Raw genomic sequence first — 21,481 nt, forward strand, 5'->3', positions numbered from 1 at the left:
GGCGTTGCAAAGTGGTGTGACAGTCTTCCTTTTTTAAGATTCTGTACTAATCTCCTACTTCACCACCACCAAAGCATCCCCAGACCATCACATTGCTTCCACCATGATTGACAGATGGCGTCAAGCACTCCTCCAGCATCTTTTCATTTGGTGCGTCTCACAAATGTTCTTCAGAATCTAAAAGGGTATTATTGCCAAGTGAGAATAAACTGAGCATAAAAATAGTAGATTGTGGATTAATAAATAACCAAAAGTAACAAAAAAGTATATGTAAGGTGCAGTTTTTGTCCAGTTGATTGTTGTTTATGTATGTGGGAGAAGGTTAGAGATTTTTCCATTGAGGGTTGTGTGTGTATGTTGGGAGCGGGCTATAGTCAAGCCATTTAAAAACACCCCTGTTAAAATGCCAGGTTCTTTTGATGTAAAAGAATGAGACAAAGATAAATCATGTCAGAACTTTTCCCACCTTTAATGTGACCTATAACGTGAACAATTCAATTGAAAAACAAACTGAAATCTTTCAGGTGGAAAAACTCACAATAACCTGGTTGCATAAGTGTGCACACCCTTAAACTAATACTTTGTTAAAGCACCTTTTGATTTTATTACAGTACTCAGTCTATTAGCATGGCACATCTTGATGTGGCAATATTTGCCCACTCTTCTTTGCAAAAGTCCTTCAAATCTTTCAGATTGCGATGACATCTCCTGTGCACAGCCCTTTTCAGATCATCCCACAGATGTTCAATTGGATTCAGGTCTGGGCTCTGGCTGGGCCATTCCAAAACGTTAATCTTCTTCTGGTGAAGCCATGCTTTTGTGTATTTGGATGTGCGCTTTGGGTCATTGTCATGCTGAAAGGTGAACTTCATCTTCAGCTTTCTAACGGACGCCTGAAGGTTTTGTGCCACAATTGCCTGGTATTTGGAACTGTTCATAATTCCCTCCACCCTGACTAAAGCCCTGGTTCCAGCTGAAGAGAAACAGCCCCAAAGCATGATGCTGTCACCACCATGCTTCACTGTGGGTATGGTGACCTGATGTGCAGTGTTATTTTTGCACCAAACATACCTTTTGGATTTATGGCCAAAAAGTTGATAATGACTGTCATCACTGTGTTCTATGGTATATTTAATGCTTTGGAAATTATTTTGTATCCTTCTCCTGATTGATATCTTTCAACAATGAGATCCCTCTAATGCTTTGGAATAGCTGAACTTTATTTGTGATTAATCAGAGTTACTTTAAATGATGGCAGATATGTAATGATTTCTATTTAACATGAGTTTGAATGTGATTGGTTTTCCCCCTCGAAGATTTCAGTATGTTTTTCAATTGAATTGTTTACATTATAGGTCACATTAAAAGTGAAAAAAGATGTATCTTTGTCTCATTCTTTTACATAAAAAAAACCTGGCATTTTAACAGGGGTGTGTAGACTTTTTATATTATTCCATTATTTAGAAAAGTTAAAAGCTTAAAACATTAAAGATTGAATAATAATGTCCCACTTACGAATAATATATTTGTTGAAAAAAATATTTATATATTTATTTCATTTTGACTCCTTTGATCTTCCATAGAATTTATATCTCCCTATACTTCCAATGCAATTTCCTGCATTGGTAAGAAATTTGTAATATAAAATAATAATGGTGGGTAAATTACGTTAATATACCTGCAGCCTCACTACTATGGACTCCCAAATGTCAGTAAATGGTTATTTGATATGTAAATTATTTAAAAGGATAATTAAATATAAAAAAGTGTAATTTCCTTTCACTTCTATAAGCAATCAAACTATTTTCTCAGGCCTAGAACAATCGAATAATTTATTTCCTATTTTCCTGATGAGATATTAAAATTTTGTGTCCCTTGTGTTATATGAGAAAATAGTAAAAGTGAGGTGTTGAAAAACATAAAGGGTGAGTAAATGACAAATGGAAGAGTAAAATATTTTATTTATTTTGTTGGCTTATAGTAAGATTTAACACCTTTTCATATTTATCTATCATTTTAGATAATTTACTCATCAAATAACATTTTACTGAGATCTGTCATTCCTGGTATTCCATACCACTGGTAACAAAAAAAAGGAGAAACATTGTCACCAATACTTCTCTGTTGCTGTAGCTAGTGGTTAAACTTGATTTTCAGCTCTGACCAATCTATACCGGTCTATAATGAGGTTGGTCTAGTGTGCATGTTACTTCCGTGTTCATACCTTGATACACCTGTGTTATAACTGCGGTAGATACTGAACCACCTGTTGCCATTTATTGCTATTTCTACTTCGACATTAGGCTATTTTAGTACTTGACGTGCCATGAGTGCGGAGCCAGAATCATGTGATTTTACACCCGTGTCCTTATGGGACCACTCAAGCACAGGAGTGGAATCTAAAGACAGTTCGGAAGACTTTAATATGGATTTACAACAGCCCATATTGTCAGCGTTGAATGCTCTTCAGATTGAAACTAATTCAGCTAAGGACGTCTCCGGAATTTCTGGAAAGGCTGCTAATACATTAGCTGTGACTACATCTGACTCAGAATCGGGTATATTCTCAGGTGAATCGGAACTCTGCGTGGTGCATGATTCAGACCTGGACTGGTTCTGCAGCTCTGAACAAAAACTAATATGTTCACATTGTGCCATAGTAGGATCCTGCGTTGGCCACACGGTAACACCCCTGGCAAGCAGAGTGACTGCAATCCGGGTAAGTGCCACTAGTTTCCCTCAAAATAAATAATCCCAATATAATAAACAATGTAACGCCATATACATGTTTGGGAACTGTAAATACATCACGCTTCAGCTCATGCTTCATGTGGTTGTTTGTCACAGTGAATAAGACCAGGATACGTTTACCTAACGTTAGGAGTGAGGGTTAGTGATAAACAGTTAGGCTGAGTGTGAGGTAAGGTTAAGGCAATAGAGAAAAGATAGATACATTTTTACAGTTACAACAACCATTGAAAAACAAACGTGTGCGTGCCTCACACCATTCAGACGTCACTTACCTGTGCGACTGGAGTGGAGATTAAATAAACAGAAATATTTTTTGCATTCTGGAAGACAGAATTGAAAGTTTACATCAATTCTATACAAATGGATGCTAGGCATATAACATAATTTGATATGAGCAGCGAATATATTATATAGCCTATGGATTTACAGGTAATATTACGATTACAGTATAAGTATTGTGAACGTTTTTAGACGCCTTAATTCACTTTCTCTACATTTTGTTATTGTTGTTATTTATCTCGTTCCAATACACTTCCGCCCAACTTCGTCTGCGTTCTGCGCAATAGCCTGGGGACGAGGTAATTGTTATTGACTTAATTTAGAGCTGATATTACTAAATTTGTTATTTCCATCAATCTAGGCGCAATACTCCATAGTGACAAATCGATATTCTTTTATAAATATGTGCCAATTTATTGAAATTTAAAAAAATAATAATTTATACGGACAAGAGTGGTGAAGACTAGGGTTGGCGATAGGGCTTAGAATTTAAGTACTGGTTTTTAGCTGGTTGTCCGACTTTTTAAATAAAGAACATATCCAAACAATGGAGGAAGCCCCCCGATTCCTAACTTAGTTGATTGTGTTGTTGGGGAACAGGGGGCGATTGTCCTCGGCTGCAGTTCCCTCTTCATTTTCTCCTGTTCTCCACTCATCTTTGCTTACAGAAAGCATGCATACCGGTGCATTTGTTTAGGTTGAAAAAGCTAAGGACGTTTTCATTAGTTGGTTTTCAATAGCCTAATAGTGGGTTTTAATTAGCTTGTCAGTGGGTTTTCTTAACCCATTATAATGTCTCTGTGATTAGTCTTCTCTACCGAAAATGTTTCTCAATTTAGTGCTTTACATTGAGGCAAAAATCCGTGCTGTATTCTTCAGTGTCACATACGGTATGGTTGAATCCATGAATTGGAAAGGCACACACCTGTAAGGTCCCACATTGCATTGCACATCGGGGAAAAAATTGCTTACGCATTGAAAGTTTCCAGGAGCACAGGGGACTATGTCATTGTGAAATGACAGATGTTTGGAACCACCAAGACTCCTTGAGCAGAGGACAAGTCTATAATGTCCTCGAGTGACCCGGGGAAAGTCGACCTTTGAACCTTATTGAATATCTGTGGGGTGACCTGAAGAGTCACAGTTCACTGCAACTCCTGATTCAATCTGCCTTTGAGAGGATCTAAACGTAAGAAACTGCCCAAATCCATGTGTGTAAAGCTGGTAGAGGCATACCAAAGAACACACAAGGCACAAATCTCAAAAAACATGTTTTCATTTATTTAATTATTACCATTAAAGAGGCCATATGTAAGATTTTGACTGAACTACTATCATACAGTTATGCTCAAAAGTTTGCATACCCTTGGAGAATTGGTAATACATGTACCATTTGTAAAAAAAATGTAAAAAATAAACATGAGTGAGCAGGCAAAACACATGTCTTTTATTTCTTATGGGATTCACATTCAACTGTAGGTCATAACAGAATGGCACAATCATAAAACATAACATGGCAACAAAGGAAAAAAATGAACTGACCCCTGTTAAAATGTCTGCATACCCTTAGTTCTTAATACTGCCCCCTTTAGCATCAACTATGGCATGCAGTCTTTTGTAATAGTTGTCTATGAGGCCCTGAATTCTTGCAGGTGGTATTGCTGCCCATTCATCTTGGCAAAATGCCTCCAGGTCATGCAAAGACTTTGGTCGTCTTGCATGAACCGCACTTTTGAGATTTCCCAGAGTGGCTCGATGATTGTAAGGTCAGGAGACTGATGGCCACCCCAGAACCTTCACCTTTTTCTGCTGTAACCACTGGAGGGTCAATTCTTGAACAATTCTTCTGTCAGTTTTGGCTGAAATCTTTCTTGGTCTACCTGACCTTGGTTTGGTATCAAGAGATCCCCGAATTTTCCACTTCTTAATAAGTGATTGGACATTACTGACTGGCATGTGCATGGCATTTGGATATCTTTGTATATCCTTTTCCATCTTTATATAGTTCCATTACCTTGTTACACAGGTCTGTTGACAGTTATTTTCTGCTCCCCATGGCTCAGTATCTTGCCTGTTCAATGCATCCATGTGAGAGCTAACAAACTCATTGACTATTTATACACAGACACACATTTTTGTGGGAAATTCACCTTTAATTGCCATTTCCACCTGTGTGTCACCTTGTGTGTCTGTAACAAGGCCAAACATTCAAGGGTATGTAAAGTTTTGATCAGGGCCATTTGGGAGATTTCTGTTATCCTTATGATTTAAAAAGGAGCCAAACAACAATGTGATAATAAATAGCTTCATATAATCACTATCCTTAAATATAAGGATATAATATTGCATGATCATTCATATTTTCAAAATAAATTATTCCACAATTTCTGCCAGGGTATGCAAACTTATGAGCACAACTGTATATACTATGTTTTAAGTTTAAAAAATGTCATTTTCTTTTTTTTTTACATAATTATTCAGCGCCTGAGATAGACACTTGCAGTACTACACCCCCACCCTAAATTACCCTGGACTAGCTAATACTGTTCAAGTCTTGTTTGATAAGGGAAAAATGAGGAATAGACAATTGTTTGAGTCTTCTGAATGTTAGAGGTAAATCAGTTTAACATTCTATAACACAACACAATGTGGAGACCGGGAAGGGTTCTGGGGGCCAGTTGCTTGGGCCTACCACATGGGGGAAATAAACTGTTTAGGTGGCAGGATCTTTCAGACTTTTCTGACCTGTACAGCTTGCTTGGAACAGGTGGTGACTGTGGTGGGAAGGGTCAGCTAGGATTTTTACTGGACTCTTCCCTGGAGTCATCTGTGCCCTAATGGGGAACGGGTGGCAGCCTTTCTGCAGTCTGTACAATGGTTTGCAGTTTTCCCCTGCAGTGGGCGGACACAGACCCAAAACAGATGGAGATGGAGGAAGTGAATGGTTCTTGTTCTTACAAGGACCTGTACATCGAGGAACATGACCAACTTCCCCGTCATCGGGGGGAAGAAGTAACAACACCTACACAGCTATTTGTAGACGTCCGTGGTTCAATCACGCAGTAACTGTTGCTGACTGGTTACATTGATACACAACTATTCCCTTTAAAACAAACGTTTGTAGATGTCCCGAACATACCTCCAGCCCTCAGCTGTCCACGGACTAACCCAACTTTCCCTGTGTATTTGATTTGTCATTTCCTTTTGCAATGAAACTCAATTTACTTCAATGCCGAAATTGAAAAAGACCCATCTTCTGAAATTACTCTAAACATTTTATGAACAATTCACGGAGCTTGCCTTTGCTGACAGGCTGCACAAATAACCGCCCCTCATGTTATGGCTGAACAGCTCCGGTTATCAGCGCAAGCTTGCAATACCAATATTTAGGAGTCTTGGCCTTGGTGATAGGCTGAGCTCATGGCCTTCATTTTGCATGCCTGCATAAAATCAAGTGGAGTTGAAGCAGCTAGCGAGGCACTGCTCTGTGTCCGTGGGGGTGTGACGCCTCACTATGTAGAAACAAATCTTGTATTTCATTTGATTTGTGGTTTACATTTGAAAATGTCTGTGTGTGTTGTGTGCGTGCGTGTTGTCCTGAACAGAATCAGCTGGTTGACGTCTGTGAGAAAATGCAACTGCAGGCCCAGCGCATTGAGCGCTTCATCAACCAGACCCTGACTGCCAAAAGAGCGGGGGCCCTGCTGGTGGGTTATGGTCTCTGTGACACACAAACCTAGCCACTGGTTGCCTTCAATACGGAGACTTGGAATCGTAAGACCACATAGATGTTGTGGACTCCATCATACTGTACATCTTTGTTGTGAATCTATATAGGTTGACGCAAGCCGGGCCCGGGAGCAAGTGGTGGCCCAGGTCAGCCTGGTGAGAGAGGCTCTGGAGGAGGAGGAGCAGAGGCTGCTGGAAGCCATTCAAAGAGAGGAGGAGAGAGTGGACCAGTGTCTTCTCACTCAGAGAGCCCACTGGGGCCAGGCTTTGGCTTTGCTGACCCAGACACGCACTCGCCTGGTGCACACCCTCACTAACACGCCGGACATGCAGCTGGCTGTGAGTAGGAGAAACAGGAGAGAGAGTCAGACAGCTAGCTGTGAGTAGGGGAGACAGGAGAGAGACAGACAGCTAGCTGTGAGTAGGGGAGACAGGAGAGAGACAGACAGCTAGCTGTGAGTAGGGGAGACAGGAGAGAGACAGACAGCTAGCTGTGAGTAGGGGAGACAGGAGAGAGAGACAGACAGCTGGCTGTGAGTAGGGGAGACAGGAGAGAGAGACAGACAGCTGGCTGTGAGTAGGGGAGACAGGAGAGAGAGATAGACAGCTGGCTGTGAGTAGGGGAGACTGGAGAGAAAGACAGACAGATGGCTGGGAGTAGAAGAAACAGGAGAGAGAGACGGACAGCTGGCTGTGAGTAGGGGAGACAGGAGAGAGAGACGGACAGCTGGCTGTGAGTAAGGGAGACTGTAGAGAAAGACAGACAGCTGGCTGGGAGTAGAAGAAACAGGAGAGAGATAGCTGGCTGTGAGTAGGGGAGACAGGAGAGAGAGACAGACAGCTAGCTGTGAGTAGGGGAGACAGGAGAGACAGACAGACAGCTGGATGATGATGACGACTACCAGTATGATGGTAATAATGATAATAGAAGATTGCAGTAAATGATTGTTGACAATCTCGTGTTTCAGACCTCTGGACAGGAAATAGCCGAAAGGTAAATATTCTATGATGACATGCATTTTTGCTAAACCACTTGGTGAAGCAGTCATGTGTTATTCATTGGCCAGATTCACATGAGCTGTCTATTGTGTCTCTCTCTGGATGTGTGTTTGCGTGTGTTTTTGTGTGTGTGTGTCTCAGGATCGAGGAGGCAGATGGTGTGGGCGAGCCTCATGACACTGACCAGCTCAAACTGAAGGCCGGCTGCAATGACAGTAAACTGATGAGGGGCCTGTGGGCCAGCGCCATACTGCTGGGTCCGAATGGTAACTATCATCATGACACAGAGCCAACCTCTGCAGGTTAAGCATGCCATTGTTCAAGGAGTTGCAGCTAAGCATTAGGCTTGTGAATAACTTTGCTCTGGTGTCTGAACTGATAATACGTGCTTAATTAATGATTAACACTGTTTTCTTCCCCATTCGTTAAGCTTGCGGATCAGCAAATTTAACCATCGACGATCGCACAGTCAGCCCCCTGCTGTCCGTGTCAGAAGACCTTTGCACTCTGACCTTCCTGCCCAAGCGCTCACGCCAGTCCCCACCCTACAACCCAGCCCGCTTTGACTGCTGGCCCAATGCCCTGGGCACACTGACCATCTCCTCTGGCACCCACAACTGGCTGATGGACGTGGGTGAGAGCGGTGCTTTCAAATTGGGGGTATGCTACGCCAGTATGGGGCGCAAGGGCTCGGGCAATGACTCCCGTCTGGGCTACAATGCCCAGTCATGGGTACTCTCCAAATATGATGGGGATTTCTCCTTCTGCCATGCGGGGAAGAATACACCCCTGCGTGTGGTCCTCAAGCCCAAGATCCTAGGACTGCTCGTGGACTGGCCCAGTCAGACTCTGGTATTTTATGACCCAGACTCCAGTGCCGTGTTGCACTCAGTCAGACATGTCTTCAGTGCCCCATTGCTTCCTGCATTTGCTGTGGCTGATCGCAGTGTTACCATACTGCACTAACCACTGAATGTACCTCCTGTAGCTCTGTTGATGGGTAATACTTTCATAAAGTAAAAGGAATGTCATATGAGTTGATATTGACATTGTAAGGGCTCCTTAATGCTTAAATTAAAATGAAATGTACTGACTTCTAAACAATTAGAATGTAATCAATATGGCTAAACTGACACCCTTATGTTTATCTTCGTAGGAAAGGTATGCATTCAGTTCTTTGATGAGACAAGTCTTTATATCCAATTTTACTGTAGTCCTATGGAGTGAAGTATGTCCCTGACCCTATTTCTTTCAGCTTAATATTTATTGTAGTATTATGATTATTAGTTCTAATCAGTTATGTGAGATGAATGTAAGAGACATTTCCTACCTTGTAGAAAGAAACCTGGCTAACTGCATGTGCAGGACCGGTTGATCTGAACGGTGCAGTGTGCTTCCTGTCATATGTATTCAATATTTGTGATGGTCTGGTCTATCACAAGACAAAAACTTTTCACTAAGTCAAATGCAAGATTAAATACAGGAGACACAATGTCACTGTCCCACGTGGCCCAGTTAAAAGTAGATGGTGTTGCAACACCAGCCTTGTGGGTTGGATTGGCATGATGTCGCTCTAGATGCAAGCTCTGCTAAATTATTAAAATAGAAATACTAAAATGAACAGTAGGGGGCAATGTTGCCCCTGTCCCCCTACCAACTACTATGTCAAAAGAATGCTTTCATTTGTTCAAAGTGGGTTAATCCATTTTACTAGCATTCCTGCTGATTTCTCAATATCACGTGTTTCACGTTAGGGCAATCTGCACTGGGTGCCAAATGAATAAATTGTCAAAGTCATAAGATTACGGCCATACATTTGACTGAGGTTCATAGGGGACCAGGAGAGGGCAGCCTAACTGTTTGAGTCAAGGGACAAATTTCATTTGGTTGAGATGTTTTCATTTTATGAAACTGTTATTTAACTGGGTTAGTTAATTTTGGCCCAATTTTTATTTTCAGTGACATCCTGGCCAAAAGCCTTTATTTGCAAGACAAGACAGAACATTGAAAAATATTGTAACACTAAAAATAAATAAACTGTATGGTGAATAAGTTGGTATGGTGAGTCTGGCGGTGTTTCTGTAAGGAGAGAACAATAAACAGTGTAAAGGTCAGCACTGAGTGATGATGGGGTACAGGTTAGACAATAATTGATTTTCTGCAAGCATTATTAAATTATTTCAACAGTGCGAGGTTTAATAGCTGGTCTAAAGTTCTGTTAGTGATGTTCCAGAATCAGGTTTTAAGATATTTCTAAATGCTGCAAACACACATACACTTGAAACTTTTAAAAGCCATGTAGAAAATCTTTACATTGAAAATGAATCACCATTGAAATATTCTTAAGGAAATTATTTTCCACTTTGTAACCTGTGGCCTTTTGATCACTCATTGCTGACCTTCACACTTCAGCTAACAATCCCTCAATTCATTTAATATAGCACCTGAATGACAATTACCTATTGTTGAACAGACACCCAGTTAGATCATTGAAATCAAGAATTCCTGTTTTACAGTATTAAGACATACACATATCCATTATATAACAGAAGCTTTTTTAATGCACAAGTTAACTCTGTATTCTCCATTCTTCTTATCCTCCTTGATCTATCCACTGCCCTCTACACTGTGAATGCTTCCTACATTCCACCCTCTTGGATTTGGGCCTCTCAGACTGCATGCTCTTGGATTTCTTCCTACTTGGCAGGCTGCTCCTAACAGGTGACGTAGAGAGGATCAGTGTCTGCTGTGGAGCCTCTTATTACTCATGTTCCCCAAGGCTCTATTCTAGGTCCTCTCGCCTTCCCTGTACACCAAGCCTCTTGGCTATTGTATCCTCACTGCTATGCAGATGATACTCAGCTTTTTTCTCCTTTTATGTGTGCCTAGCGGTTGATGTCGGCCCATCGCCTCAAGCTTTATCTTGACAAGACTGAGCTGCTCTTCTATGGGACGGCCTGTCCACCTCAGGACACGGCAGTCATGGATTACATGTCAACAGTGTCCTCTCAGAGTGCAAAGAACCTTTGCGTGACCCTAGACGACACAGTGGATTAACAGAGCTCACTTAGTAGTGCTCCCAGCGTGTCCAACCAAACCCACGCAACCTATTCAGAATACAGCGTCCCACCTGACGTTCAAAACTTTCGAAGTTATACTATGTCACCCCACTTCTTCGAACACTCCACCGGCACCCAGTTGAAGCTCATATCCGCTACGAGGGTTCCTGCCTTTGGAGCAACAGGAGATTCCTCTATACCTTCAGACAATGCTCTAACCCTACCTGCATACACAGGCCCTTCGTTTAGCAGTCTCTTGGCCTTTCCGCTCCTTTACAGAGAGCATTGTCCAATCAGTGCAGTCAAGACTTTTCTCTGCCCTGGTGCAGAGAAGCAGCTTCCTCTATAAGGTAGGAGAGCAGTTTCTTCAGAAACCATCCGTATACCCACCTTTTCATAGAGTACCTACAATACATTGTTCCACTGTCGCCATCTCATTTGTATTTTTGTTTAACTTTGCTTACGTTTTACGTTTCTTTCCAACAATTACTTTTGCCTCTAACTGATTAGAACTCACTGTGTGGTTGTTTCACTTAGCTCTCTTAAAATCTTCCTATAAGTTGCTTTGAATAAGAGCATCCACTAAAGACTAAACCATTAAAATGTATATGTAATATTCTTAAAAAGCATTTTTAATAAAGCGTTTTCCAGAGACACATTTTTAAAGCTTTACCAGAGACACCAAGGTTTTAGTTTTCAGTTAAAATTGAGTCTTTGACCTGATTTGTGTTTCAGATTTAAACAAGGTAACACATCTTAATCCTTCCACATTCATCCTCCTTCACATTTCCAAAATCTCCTTGCAAAGTATTCCTGTCAATACAATTATATGAAGGGTTTAAAATACAGAAATTGCTGTATGACATCACCCCAAAGCGTTCTATTTAATGTGGTTGAACAATGTGTATTCTGACATTAGAGGTCAGTGTTATGATTGTGATGGGGCCTTCTGGATAGTGGCCATGACAGTAAGGGGGGGCGGCTCAATGTTGAGCTCCTGTCTCAGGTTCTCCAGGCTCTGCTCCCAGCGACGCTCGTAGAAGATGCTGAGGACACAGCGGGCTTGGCGTCCATTCCTTACAGCCCACGGCCCCAGGGACGTCACCAAGGGCCCAAGACGACTGTGGAAAAGCCATAAGGAAACATCAGATTACATCACTAAACAAAAACAAATAGACTATGATGTTACTAATTAAAGGTATTCCAGGAAGAAAAAAAATGACAGTCAAATAAAAAGAATTTGATGCTTTCAGTATATATATATAAACATGCGGTTTTGTTTTCAGTCAGGAAGGAAATAGCAGACTTTTTTTTGACCGGGCATCACCAAATGAAACATAGCAAGCTACTCTTTTTGCTTCTCTCAATTAGGTATCTTCTCCCCTGCAACTCTTCCCTAGGTCCTCAGTGTACAGGCGAAAGTATAGCACTAGATTTATGTTAATATAATTGGGAAAATATCACTGTCTAACCCTGGGGTGTATTCAGGAACATTCTGAACAAAGAAAAGAAAGAATAAGAAATGGTACAGCCGACACTGAAGAGTCTGAGGGCCGCACCTGGAAGACAGACGGAGAGGTCCCAAGACTGCCCCAAGGAAGCACATGGGAAGGCCGGTTTGGACAGCCTCAAACCACTTCACTGCCACTTCACCTGAGTTGAGAGAATGACAATGAAACGACGTGGTAAAAAATAAAAAGTCATACAAATACCCACAGCGAAACCTCTTTCCCCAAACTCACCCAGCAAATTAGTCGGCATGCCTAGTAAGGTGTGCAGTAAATCATGAACCTCTCTGTATCTCTGCATGACGTATGCCAGCTCTTCATTATCCACAAACTTCACATCCGCCCTCGAGTCAGGAGTCACCCTCTAAGAAATATAAACAGTAGAGGGTATGAGGACTGAAAAAGAACCACTTCAATTCCTCTTTAAAGGCATACATGTCCTACACCCACTCACATTTTCCTCAAGGAAGCGCAGGTACTCTCTCCCGAAGGATTTATCTGGAAGGGAGGCCATTTTGGACAAATCCAAAGTGGACAGCCGGATGCGTGGTCGCTCTCTGAAACACCAGTAACAATAGGTGAAAAAACGGGCAACGCTACGCCCAACTCTCCAATTGTCTTCATTACACATAACCAGAATTTTAGACGATGTAAAGGTGCATGTAGGGACAGACGTCATAAGAGACGGACAACATAAAAATGACTTGAGTGGACAAATCTACAGCTCCGGACAAAATTAAGAGACCACTGCACCTTTTACTTTTCCTTTCCAAAAAAGTCGAAAAGGAAGGTTTTAGTGAGGAAGGGTGAAAGAGACCACAGCAAATTGAACACTTCTGTTCCTCACTCAAAAAAGGAAAGAAAAAGGTGCAGTGGTCTCTTAATTCTTTCCGGTGCTGTGTGTGCCCTATACTATTTGTTAAATTGGGATCATATAGGATGAAGAAATATCAGTCATAACAGTGTACTCTACACATTCATTTACAGTTGGTGAGCACACACAGAGAATACAGTTGCATCTAACAATATATACATCTATCTTGATGTAGGAGAGTGAAATGGTGCAGCTGTTTGATTAGCAGTCGACAGTTAGGAGCTTCCTTGATATGGCTACAACAAAGTTCCTTATAAACACCGATGTTTCCGCAGAAGGAACAGCTGTGCCCTCATCTCAAAAGAGAAGAAAAGCGGGGGGAGTCACTGACCAGCTCGACAGTTTGTCTGTGCTCCATGTTATTTTGATAGCATCAGGAAACCAGCGGCTCAAACTCTACATGGTACATGAACTAATCGCCATCAGTTACAAGAGCGACCTAAGTGGTTTCATCTGCAAACTGCAGTACTTTGAAAAATGCACTGTCAAAGGCAGAGTCATTGGCGTAGTGAGTAGAGATCCAGGTAGCAGTCAGTTCTGGGCCATCAGTACATCACCAGCCAGTGTTGGTGCATGTGGGCCAGAACTGTGCCAGATACTCAAGATAAGGGCTGTATGTGCGCCAGATTTGGGCCCAGAACTGACTGCTACCTGGGGAGCAGCTCCAGTATTGAGTGATACAGGATGTGACATACGTTAGAACAGTACAACCCTCAGGGTCTCCTTTCATTCGGTCCCGGAGCGCAGTTAGGGCCTGGTGTCCTGTAGTCTCTCCCAACACTGCCACCATGTCTACATGAGGAACACGAATTACATACATTTTTTGTGAAATAATGCAGTGAAGACTAAACTTTTAATTTCTGTACCACCCATTTGAATAAAAAATGTCAAAGACTCTATAATTTCAAGGAATTTTTATCCACATGATTGCACAACTGCAGTGCCAACGCAGTAAGTTTGTGTGCTTTCCTGACCTGGTAACTTATTAACTCCACAGTACATGAAAACCATAAAAACAAATCAGTTACTGGTATCAGTTAATGACTAATGAAACTTTTGAAAGGCAAAAAGGGAAGGGAAACAGCACACGCGCAAATAGGCATTCTGAAAGGTATGCCAAAGTGATTATGGATACACTAATTTATGTCAGCCAATATATTCAGAGTACCTTATATCAAAGTGAAAATATGTATTTTTAAATCAAATAACTAAAATATAGTTGTTGCATAAGTATACACAACCTTTGTGGAGGCAAGCCTCAATTTCTTTAGAGCAAATATGGCTGAACAAATCACATCTAATTTGTGATTAAGACCGTTTCATCTGAACAATTTTGGGCTAAGCAGAAGCAGTATTTCTTATTTTTAAAGGTTAACTTTATTTACTAAAATATCAGACAGAACCTTCTAGACCCAGGACTTGGTTTATCAGAAGTGAGACGTGTCAAACGTCCCTAGAGCTTAAAAATGACTGAGTACGTATGACAAATCGAAGTGGGTATCCTTCTCACCGTGTCTGTAGGGGTTTTGCAGGGCTGCCACCCCGGAGCCCACAGCCAGTAGGACTTTTTGAATGGGGTTGGTGGGTATGTGGCCTGGATACAGTCTGTCATATTGGCTGTCTGAAGAGTCCACATGACTATGCTGCTGCCGGACACACACAACTGCAGGGGAGAGCAAACAGCACCAGATGTGACACTGCAGGACACTCAACTCAGGAGCAGTCATTCATCCCACCTACAAAGGACATCACTTTCAGATGGGGCCTGGGGAAGTTTCCAATTGTCTGATGACAGTCAGCACTTATCATTTTGTTTTTCCCTAAACGATCTGACAGTAAATGAGGAAATATTTGGGGTCTTTTCATGACCATTCCATTTTTTATTTCTTCTGCAATAATTGTACTGTACACTGAAGGTCACTGCACACATTACACAAACATACATAAAATCATGTCACATCACATGACACATCAAATGGCAGTCCCTTAATAGCATACCACCCAACAAAATGTTGTTTGGGTCTTTGTGTGTTAATATAAAAAAGCTCATTGACCTCAGCGCTAAAAAAATGACTTCACACCACTTATTTAACATGGAAATTATTTTACATAGTGGTTTAAGTCTAACTTGTAATGGATATGTCACCATATGTCATGCAGCATACCCTCATTTTCTCAAGTTATGGGACAGCTGTTCAGGTATATTTGGCTAGCTTTATTGCAATAGAACAAGTGACTTCTAGTTAAGGATTACTACACTGCTCCAAAAAAGTAAGTGAACACGTAATCATCACAGTACAACAAAGTCCATTCAACTTCAGGGATATCAATCTGTCCAGTTAGGCAGCATAAGCGATTGTGAATCAATGTCTCCTGTTTTGGTGCAAATGAAAGTGACAACAGGTGCAATTTGGAGAAGCAACAGCAAGACAATCCCCAAAAAGGGAATGGTTTTGCAGGGGGTGGCAACAGACAAATGGTCTCTCCTTATCCTTCCTGACTGATTGTTCCCTAGTTTTGCTAGTGTCCTTGTCACTACTGGTAGAATGAGGCGGTACCTGCAGCCCATTCAGGTTGCACAGGTAGTCCCGCTCTACCAGGATGGCACATCCATATGTGCCACCGCAAGAAGGTTTGCTATGTCTCACAGTACAGACTCAAGAGCATGAAGGAGATACCAGGAGACGAGCCGTTATACAAGGAGAACTGGACAGGGCCATAGAAGGGCATTAACCTGCAGCAGGGCCGGTATCTCCTTTGCGCAGGGAGGAACAGGAGGAGCACTGCCAGAGCCCTACAAAATAACCACTAGCCTGCTACTGGTGTGCATGTTTCTCACCAAAATGTCAGAAACAGACTCCATGAGGGTGACATGAGGGCCCAACATCCTCTAGTGGGACCTGTGCTCACAGTCCAGCTCGATTGGCAATTGCCAGAGAACACCAGAATTGACAGGTCCACCACTGGCCTCTCTTCACAGATGAGAGCAGGTTCAGACTGAGCACGGGACAGACGTGAAAGAGTCTGGAGACATGTTATGCTGCTTGCAACATTATCCAGCATGACCGGTTTTGCGGTGGGTCATTGATGGTCTGGGGAAGCATATCCTTGGAGGGTCGCATAGACCTCCATATGGTAGCCAACGGTACCCTGACTGCTGTTAGGTACCGGGATGAAATCCTCAGACCCATCATTAAAACTTACGCTGGTGCAGTGGGCCCTGGGTTCCTCCTGGTGTAGGACAATGCCCAGCCTCAGGTGGCCAGATTGTGTAGGCATTTCCTGGATGACAAAGGCATTGATGCCATTGACTGGCCCTCATGTTCCCCAGACCTGAATCCAACTCAGAACCTCTGGGACGTTATATATCGGAGAATTCGACACCACCAAGTAATGCCACAGACTGTCCAGGAGCTCACTGATGCCCTGATCCAAAAACGCGTTTTTGACGAGCCCAAACAATTTCCAATGTTATTCAGTTTTCTGTAAACCTATGTATAAGTAATATATTTTGACTTTAGTTGCGGTCGAAACTAGGGTAGAAACAGCCCAATAGAATATAGGGGAAGACTCCAACGAGAGTTGAATTTCCAAACATTAGTTACAGTAAACAACCTTGCTTTTAAGACGGAGGGGGATTTTGTCCCCCGACATTACTGTACTATCATACACAGAGAGTGCAAACCACTCACGCATACCTTCGTGAACAAAAGAAACCCGATTAGTCTGTCCTTGTCTTGAAATAGTAAGAACGCCACGTAAAAGTGCCATGCTAGTTACGGTCACACCTACAACGTCAATGAGCTCTGGTACACCGGAAGTTCTCTAATTTATTGGGGAACTGTGCATGCCTAGCAGCTTTTTTGCACAGGCAGTTGTAGAGCGTGCCGCATGCGTTTGATTAATCTAACGTATTCATCAAGTTGAAACCGAGTGGTAGCATCATGTGAATTTTTTACTTTTGTTGTACACACCCAGATGAGGCATGCATATACGATTGTACATTAACGCTGTAAGTGTGACAGATATGGTTAGTGAATAATATCTAGTTGTGATCGAAACCTAGCGATATTAAAAAGGTACTTCCAGGTCACAGACTTTTGGAATATTTCAAAATAAAGGACCTCAAGTTTCATATATGACCAAATAATAAATACTGTCTAAACATGGGCAATTATGCATATTTGTTCATATTTAAGGGACATTTGTAATTAGATTTTCTTTAGAATTTTAAAACATGTTCCAAAGTCAAATAAATTCAGCCAATACAAGTCACTGCTTATGAAATGTTTAGTGAAATATATACATAAACAACTATTCAATGTGCCGCAATAAATGTATTCTAAGGCATAATCATAAGTGTTTAGAGTCAAAATATGGTGCCATATCATGGGGCACTTTGTAATTGTAATTGTTGCTGTCTTTTTACTCTTCCCATACCATCGGCCAGAATGGAGATCACTACAATTGGCCTCATAGCACAAAAAACTGTTGAATGTGCTGCAGTAATTTAACTATAGCAAATAATCAGGAGGCTGTGTGGATTCAAAATAACATGTCAAATCATTTTTATCTAAATCCTGGTGTGAGCTACTGTTTATGTCAAAAGTCCATAAATCTCCTTTGCAGTGAAATCCTCCAATACAAGAAATCATTCTGCTACGATAATGCCCATCTTCTTTGACATCTTTACTTTGGTAGTCGTTAACCACCTAAGGCCATAAAGTTCACGTTCTTCACATGTACATCTAGGTACTGATGGTGGAAAGTAAACCTCAATAAAGGCCTTTCCTCACCTCACATACTTCATGATCACTAATCTCCACCCTTTTAACTGCTTCTGTATAGGAAATGCACTACTCAATCCTCACTTTGGCCACTGCAGTCTCTCTGACCTCTGTCGGACACTTTAAAGCATGCCCTTCTTGATTACCTCTAGAATTGCAAAATGTGATATTTGAATCCTTTTTGTAACACATTAGATTAGATACAATTCTACTTTATTTTTGACTGAACAGTATAAGTACAGTACAACGCAATGCAGTTTGCATCTAACCATAAGTACAAACAGAGTGCAAAAAATGTACAAGTATTAAGTATATGTATATACAAGTGGAATGTATAGGTGTGCAATTAATCCATAGCCTGCAGGTAGGGAGGTGCAGTTCCCTTTACTGCACCATGTCCAAGCATCATGGTCTTTTAGCAGATGCAAGCTTCTACCAGAAGCCAACGGAGAGGGGTGGATTTGGGAAGGTTGAACACAAGACGGTCTGCAGCATTCTGGATAAGTTGCAGGGTGCATGATGGCACAAGTGGGGAGCCCAGCCACAATGCGTTGCAATAATCCAGATGAGTGACTGGATCAGAACCTGAGCTGCTTCCTGTGTAAGGTAGGGAGAGTGTTTTGCGGATGTTGTACAACATTAATCTACAAGAGCGAGTCACTGCTTTGATGTTTGCAGAGAATGACATGCCCGGAGTGTCACTTCGAGTGTCACACCAAAGTTCTTTGCGCTCTGTGAGGGGACCACCATGGAGTTGGAGAGTGTGGAGAGCCTCTGTGACACAATTTAGTTTGTGTTAGATACTGATCTAATATGACTAAAATCTAAATATAGAAATTGAAGTTCACTCTGTCTATATCCATCCAACACCAACAAAAGTCACAAAAACAGCTGTACTATGAAGCCAAAAAATACTTTTGTCAACTATGGTTTATAGTTAATGTAAATCTACATTAGGGGTTCCCAAAAAATTGTGTGCCGACGACCCCATTTCGATATAAATAAAATCTTGTGACCCCAACCATGTGAAGAAATATTATATAATTATTATTTTTTTATTTTAGACTTTGAGTGTCCATTTTAAAACATTCTCCCCCGACGTCATTTTCATATCAAGTGACCCCATATGGGGTCGCAAACCCTAGTTTGGGAACCTCTGATCTACATACAGTATATTCTGTTTCTAAGCGAGATTTCGCAGAATCATTCTGAATTATTTCTAAAACAGATTTAGCCATTAGCCCATTCATCTCTGAATAAGGTAATTAAAAATGTATCATAAAGAAAAAAGAAACATTTAACCACTGGATCTCCCTTCCGGTTTGCAATATGTTAACTTCAAACCCAAACAAGCATGAATCTGGGAAAAGTGCACAGTTTTGCAGCTGTGTTGCTGTTGATGAATATTAGTGACATACAAATGTTAGCTAGCATGTCATTAATGGGACATTTATATTTTCAGTAGTTGGTTAGTGAATAAAATATTAACCCCTATTATCGGCCATCGTGTCCAATTATTGGCCACCTTAATATTTTGTTTAAATACATTATAATACATTTTTATACTTCTATGAAGTATAAAAATACAACCGAAGCAGGAGCTTCCCTTTAATCCCTGTACAACCGAAGCAGGAGCTTGGTCCGCATTGCCGGCAGTAAGTCAGACTTGTTTCCAGTGCATGTTGGACTCCGGCAGGGCAGCCCTTTGTCACCGGTTCTGTTAGTAATTTTTATGGACCGAATTTCTAGGCGCAGCCAGGGGCCGGAGGGTGTCAGGTTTGGGGAACACACAATTTCGTCTCTGCTCTTTGCAGATGATGTTGTCGTGTTGGCCCCTTCTAACCAGGACCTTCAGCATGCACTGGGACGGTTTGCAGCCGAGTGTGAAGCGGTGGGGATGAAAATCAGTACCTCCAAATCCGAGGCCATGGTCCTCAGTCGGAAAAGGGTGGCTTGCCCACTTCAGGTTGGTGGACAGTGCCTGCCTCAAGTGGAGGAGTTTAAGTATCTAGGGGTCTTGTTCACGAGTGAGGGAAGGATGGAACGGGAGATTGACAGACGGATCGGTGCAGCTTCTGCAGTAATGCAGTCGATGTATCGGTCTGTCGTGGTGAAGAAAGAGCTGAGCCGCAAGGCGAAGCTCTCGATTTACCAGTCAATCTACGTTCCTACTCTCACCTATGGTCATGAGCTTTGGGTCATGACCGAAAGGACAAGATCCCGGATACAGGCGGCCGAAATGAGCTTTCTCCGCAGGGTGGCCAGGCGATCCCTTAGAGATAGGGTGAGAAGCTCGGTCACCCGGGAGGAGCTCAGAGTAGAGCCGCTGCTCCTCCACATCGAGAGGGGTCAGCTGAGGTGGCTTGGGCATCTTTTTCGGATGCCTCTGGAACGCCTTCCTGGGAAGGTGTTCCGGTCCCGTCCCACCGGGAGGAGACCCCGGGGAAGACCTAGGACACGCTGGAGGGACTATGTCTCCCGGCTGGCCTGGGAACGCCTCGGTGTCCCCCCGGAAGAGCTAGAGGAAGTGTCTGGGGAGAGGGAAGTCTGGGCATCCCTGCTTAGACTGCTGCCCCCGCGACCCGGCCCCGGATAAGCGGAAGATGATGGATGGATGGACTTCTATGAAGTGTCTACTAGAAAGTTTTTTTTATTTTTTTCATTGAGAACACCAAGAACAGAGCAACAAACAGAAAATACATCTACAATGGCATTGGAAAATACAAATAACTGCGTAGTAAGCAAGGCACATATCAATTAAATAAATTAAATAAATAATCATGAAAAAATTAAAAATAATAAAATAAAATAAAAAAAGATAGAAAAGAAATATATATATAAGAGGGGGTCTTTACTCTTCTAACAGATCAAGATCTCTTACTAGTCCAACACATTTTGGGGCCTTTTTACTTTCCATACATTCCAACGATGGAAAGAAATTACAAATAAAATCTCTTTTAAACACAGAAAAATAAGGTTTCGTCTTCATACATTTACATTTATGGATAAATGTACCCAGAATCAACATTACATTAATAACAAAATGATTTCTTTTATCATCTAATAATATTCCAAACATAATATGTTTCCAATTAAAAGTAGGCAATGAATGAATCCTTGATTCCAACCAATAAGACATATTTTCCCCAAAAATATTTGAAAAAATACAAGAAAAAAAAAAAAGATCAGTAGTCTCTATGTCGATTTGACAAAAGATGCAGGCATTTTCTCCAAAATTAAAACGTTGTCTTAAAAATTCACTTGACGGGTACACCCCATTGAAGATTTTAAAATGAGTTTCCTTAGCTTTAGGAGCCACTGGAAAGCTAATATACTGTGTTCGTAATTTTTTACAGAGGGTTTATCATAAGCTTGGAAAACATAGTAATTATACAGAAGTGTCGGAAATAATACAGAATTAAAACAAGAGCAAATAAGTTTGTTGGGAAGCATCAACCTGAGTCGTTTTGTACAAAATGTATAAAATATTTTGGA

General features: G+C 41.6%; 2 protein-coding genes across 3 annotated transcripts; one reads left to right on the forward strand and one right to left on the reverse strand.

Moving 5' to 3' along the window:
- Positions 1 to 2,044: 2,044 nt before the first annotated feature.
- Positions 2,045 to 9,815, forward strand: bspry (B-box and SPRY domain containing). The gene is made up of 6 exons (XM_013137153.3): positions 2,045 to 2,719; positions 6,636 to 6,737; positions 6,868 to 7,098; positions 7,728 to 7,753; positions 7,900 to 8,024; positions 8,189 to 9,815. The coding sequence occupies exons 1-6, from the start codon at positions 2,327 to 2,329 to the stop codon at positions 8,722 to 8,724; spliced, it is 1,413 nt and encodes a 470-aa protein (XP_012992607.2). The 5' UTR covers positions 2,045 to 2,326; the 3' UTR covers positions 8,725 to 9,815.
- A 1,613-nt stretch (positions 9,816 to 11,428) lies between these two features.
- coq4 (coenzyme Q4 homolog (S. cerevisiae)) lies at positions 11,429 to 17,037 on the reverse strand. Of its 2 annotated transcripts, none has more exons than XM_010877847.4 (7): positions 16,898 to 17,037; positions 14,710 to 14,862; positions 13,895 to 13,991; positions 12,780 to 12,882; positions 12,560 to 12,689; positions 12,377 to 12,470; positions 11,429 to 11,938 (listed from the first exon to the last, which is right to left on the reverse strand). In XM_010877847.4, exons 1-7 carry the CDS (start codon positions 16,968 to 16,970, stop codon positions 11,746 to 11,748), a joined length of 843 nt encoding a protein of 280 aa, XP_010876149.1. In that variant the 5' UTR covers positions 16,971 to 17,037; the 3' UTR covers positions 11,429 to 11,745. The 2 variants fall into 2 exon arrangements, with proteins under 2 accessions (XP_010876149.1, XP_019909090.1); XM_020053531.3 differs by lacking the exon at positions 16,898 to 17,037 and adding an exon at positions 16,404 to 16,870.
- Between the last annotated feature and the right edge of the window lie 4,444 nt (positions 17,038 to 21,481).

The sequence above is a fragment of the Esox lucius genome, chromosome 14, assembly GCF_011004845.1.
Source record: "Esox lucius isolate fEsoLuc1 chromosome 14, fEsoLuc1.pri, whole genome shotgun sequence".
Lineage (NCBI taxonomy): Eukaryota > Metazoa > Chordata > Actinopteri > Esociformes > Esocidae > Esox > Esox lucius.